This window comes from Electrophorus electricus, chromosome 5 (assembly GCF_041902795.1).
Source record: "Electrophorus electricus isolate QZ-2024a chromosome 5, ASM4190279v1, whole genome shotgun sequence".
NCBI classification, from domain to species: Eukaryota; Metazoa; Chordata; class Actinopteri; order Gymnotiformes; family Gymnotidae; genus Electrophorus; species Electrophorus electricus.
In genome coordinates, this window is record NC_137501.1 from 4,712,922 (window position 1) to 4,717,500 (window position 4,579).

General features: G+C 44.2%; 1 protein-coding gene across 3 annotated transcripts in view; it reads left to right on the top strand.

Annotated features, from left to right (window-relative positions):
* The first annotated feature begins 330 nt into the window (after positions 1–330).
* Positions 331–4,579, top strand: part of whrnb (whirlin b) — a 48,289-nt gene continuing 44,040 nt past the window's right edge. The window contains exon 1 of one of the 3 annotated variants that reach the window (XM_035530289.2): positions 331–2,526. In XM_035530289.2, coding sequence (XP_035386182.1) covers positions 1,768–2,526 — 759 coding nt within the window. In that variant the 5' untranslated portion in view covers positions 331–1,767. The remainder of the gene's footprint in view (positions 2,527–4,579) is intronic. The other 2 variants (XM_081715143.1, XM_035530288.2) reach the window with 2 other exon arrangements.

Consider the following 4,579-nt stretch of genomic DNA (forward strand, 5'->3'; position numbering starts at 1 on the left):
CTATATCTCACTCCGTATCGCAAAACTTTCAAGACCGAGGATTAGCTACACGTCTCATTCGGATCCATCATTTGTCCATTCATTTCTTTTTACAACGTGGTGCTGAGAAAAGTAAATTGCAAACTAATGACGAGTCAAGCTCGTTTATCTTAATTGCATCGTCTTAAAAAGCTATAAATCTGTGGGCCAAAATCCTCGGCAGACGCGGTGGGTTAACTCAAAGAAAATACGGCAGAAGTGAATGGGAACGACCGCTTCAGATGCGACCATCTGCGACTATTAATAGCCCAAGGTACGGCGTGTGACTGATCCATTGGGTAGATGTCTGTAGCCTCAACTAATTTTTCCTTACACGCTTAAAGAGATGACCCACATCATACGGGCTTACTGATGCAACAGAGGGGACTCCATTAGTCAAACTGAGTAAGTAACTGTTTAGCCTGAGTAAGGCTACTGCTACTGAGTAGCCTGAGTAAGTAACTGTTTAAGGTGGTCAGCAGAGTCAACCAAAGCGTTTGTTTACTGGTCCGTAGAGGGACTGTATGAGGAATCAAGTTCTTTGTTTTTCTCCTCAGGCCACACAGCCACTGATGGAGAGTTCTCTGTAGCTCACTAAAGGAGGGCAGCAGCGATTTCACTGAATTAAGAAACTAGGAGGGTTTAAGATACTGTTTACTTCGCCCAGATGGAGATTAGTGAGGTCGATGTTGTTTGAAACACGCGTACGCACATCCAAACACTGTCCTCATTCTGTAGTATTTGTACATTCCTTCCTCTTAATGGAAGGAGAATGACAATGTGAGCAATTTCCAAATGAAGAAGGCTTGTGGCCTTGCTTGAAAATTCAATCATACATCAAAAATAATTCGAAAATGTATAGCGCCAATATGCAAGCCAAACAGAGGAACAAATGAGGCCACGGCATGCGTTTGATACTCAAGACTTACACGCCAACGTTCAAGAGTGTTTCAGGCGTCACATCGCATCGGTCACCTATGACTGGTACTATCGGAACCAGTCCGCGACCATTCCGACGTAAACCCTGAGGACTAAAAATACCGCACTTGAAAGACGTTCCCTTTTCTGACCAAGCAGAACTACAATGTTGTTTGTTCCTAGGCAACGTGGTCGCCTGCGTCATTTCCTCCGGTGCGCTGCTCTGCGCGTTTCACTGTAGCCTCAGCGGCAAGGAAGGCGAGCGGTCCACGGCACACGAGCTGAACGCGGCAGGAAAGTTGAAGCGCGCGTCTCCGACGTTACTATGCTGCTTTTCACTCTGCAATTGTTTTATCTCTCCGGCTGTTCACTAATACAACTGTTTGGGGTGGAATGAACTCTCACACACTTCGATACCTCGTTGGACTTAATTCATTAATGGTATGGCTTTTCTACATTTGTTTCTGCCGAAACAGTACAATTTTCAATTCTAGTCAGCTTTTTGCATATCTAACGGGAGACCTACATATACCTTTGCTTAGAATTATATAATGGGCCTTTATGGTGTGATTTTTATTTTATTTTTTTCTTTCAGTATCCTTTTAAACTTTATATTAGCCTTTCATAAGTGAGGACACACTTAACCGATTCTGCCCGATAGCAAGGTTTAGCAAGCAACTAAATATGACGAGTCTTATCTGCAAACAAGGCTACATGGAACAAGTGCGGTGCGGTTCTGTTCCACGAAAAGAGGGGACGCTACTTCAGCGCTTTTCTCAGTGCGTAATCTGAAATCTTCCCACGACATTGTTCTTTTGCTCGAGTTAAAGGATGAGCACAGATCTGGAGCGCGCGTCGCTGAAATCGGGTGCGAACTCTATGGGGTCCGGCGGGCGCGCATTGTCCGTTAACGTGAAGAAGCTACATAACGCGCTCAACGTGTTGCTCAACGACTTCGAGAGAGAGCAGTTCATCCACTGTCTCAACGTCTACCACGCCAAGCGCAATGTATTCGATCTTGTTCAGACTCTCAAAATCATTCTCAATACACCTAGCAAACGCCAGCTGTTACCCATGCTGCGCCTCGTTATCCCACGCTCAGATCAACTGTTGTTTGACCAGTACACTTCAGAAGGTCTCTATTTAAAAACAGAACTGTTAACAACTGCCGTCAACCCACAGTGTCCCGACGAAATAAATAATACAAATAATATAAACGTGCATGTCCGAACCCCCTCAGTCCACTTTGTCGAGCAGCAGGAGCAGGCTCAGCCTTGCCACGTAACTTCACAGCCGTTGCCCGATATCAGCACCACCGCTGAGGGAACAGCGCCCGCAGTCCCGAGCCTAACCATGGCGCAGACGCATGAGGCGCCCGACGAAATCCGACAGGTTACCCTGAAACGCAGCAAGAGCAATGAGGGATTGGGCTTCAGCATCCGGGGCGGTTCAGAACACGGAGTAGGAATCTACGTCTCCCTGGTGGAGCCAGGATCCTCAGCAGAGAGAGAGGGACTGAGAGTTGGAGACCAGATCATCACCGTCAATGACATGGTTTTTGACCGAGTCACCCATGGAGAGGCAGTTAAGGTGAGAGTGAGAGTGTGAGTGTGTGTGTGTGTGTGTGTGTGTGTGTGTGTGTTGGGGGGGGGGGGGGGGGGTTAGTTTGTGCATACCTGTCCTATATTTTATTAATTATGTATTTTTGTGTCACACACGCAATATGAAAAAGATGATGTAAGGTCCACACTTTCCTTGCTCTGGTTCATTTCGTCTGTTTTGAAATGCAAGCAGTTGCCCCCTTTGCCCAAATACCATTAAATCCCTCAGGTGTGCTTTACTCATATCTCTGCGGATGAATCTTTGGCCTGAATCCCAGGCCTGGTCACTGGCTTTAGCAGGATCACAGTCAATGTTGTACTTATTCTGGCCACTTGATGACACAGCGGTGTGGCACAGACTCCAGCGTCTCCTACGACTCCAGCGTCTCCTACGACTCCAGCTGCCACGCCTGGGGCGCTGCTACGGGCTCACTGATTGGCTCCACTCTCACATCCTCTCTGCCTTGGCCTTTTTTCACTGCCTTGTTTTCCTGGGTTTTCTTAATGCAACTTCCTAATTGGATAGAATGGCTTTTGATTTGGTTAGTGCTTTCAGCTCTAAAATCTATTTTAAATGTGCATATTTCAAATTACATTGCATTCTTTATTATTTATTTATTTGTTTTCAGTGTGAGTTTAAAGCTGCGCGTGATTACATAATGGGTCCAGATAACTAGGTGTTTCAAGTGGGAAATGATGAAAGGCACTTGGCGTTTCTCTTTCTCTGTCACCGCGTGTGTGTGGGCGGGGATCAGTATGTTTGTTTGCGAACACTGAATCTAGTCTCTGCCAGGAACTGTATTTGCTCTTCTTCTGTCTTTCTGTTCTCTGTCTCACTGACGTTGGTGGCGTGCGCGTGTGAGTAATGCAAAAATCTCATTGCACAGGCAGACCGCACATTTCGTTGCTGGGAATCTGCGCTAATGCAGCTCGCATCAGTTAATAGCTTGGCATAGCTTGAACAGACGGCTCCTGGTACTCACAAAAATAACATTTCAAACACGATTGATGCTTTCGTTTAAATACACTGGTCTGATTGGTTCTGATTTTGGTAAACTTGTCTTGCGTTATAAGTGAACAGAGGCTTCTGAATGTGGAGGATCATCTCCAGCTTCCGTATCTTAATCCCCGAAAAGTTCTCTCTCCGGATTTATTTCAGTAGTTGTGGTCGCTGAATCTCACGCCTGCTTTTTGCACAGACCCGTGTTTGACTTTCTTAGCGGCGTCAAATGGAGGGATTAGGAGTTTAGACACGTTGAGTTATAACCTTACAGTAAACGCGTCACACACAGCAAATGTAGTAATTGCAGCACACACAGCAAATGTAGTAATTATGACAAGTTTACATAGCTGTATGAAATGCATTGGTACAGCCCCGAATTCTAGGGCGCCATCACAAGAGGTAAGGTTGAAGGCCTTTAAAAAATTATTCGTATTTTTTAATTTACGATCACATCCTGGGGCAAGTGTTACGAGACAAAATATAATTTTTACTTGTATGAAGGTGAATTGGTACTAAACAAAATTGAATTTTAAATGTTTAGAATTCAATATTTGATATCGCGAATTTAAATTTGACCTGTGGAACTTCGTTTCTTACTAGTCAAAACTGAATTTTAATAATTGCAATCATTTAATAATTGTAATCATTTTCAGTTATTAAATGTAATTTTAACGTTAAGTTGCAGGATACGAAGGCGAGGATTGTAAACGGATTACTTTCAAAGAGACAACAGCAATTGCAAATGAATTGCAAATTTTGTCTGTTTAAACCATTTGTGCAGAATATGCAAGTAACTGGTCATTGTCAGCACACCCTGGTCCCGGCAAGATTATATTTTATTTTATGCACAAGCACTGCCCGCCCTCTAATACGCACGCGCAAACAACTGCTCATTGAGAAAGTGAGCGAGGGAGTTTTTTTTATTTTTATTGCACGTTACTGATGCCACTCATCATAAAACTTGGATTACTCTGCCGCATGCATTTCAAAGACCAGCCAAAAGGTCCCAAAAATATATTCGATATTAACTATAGTCTAG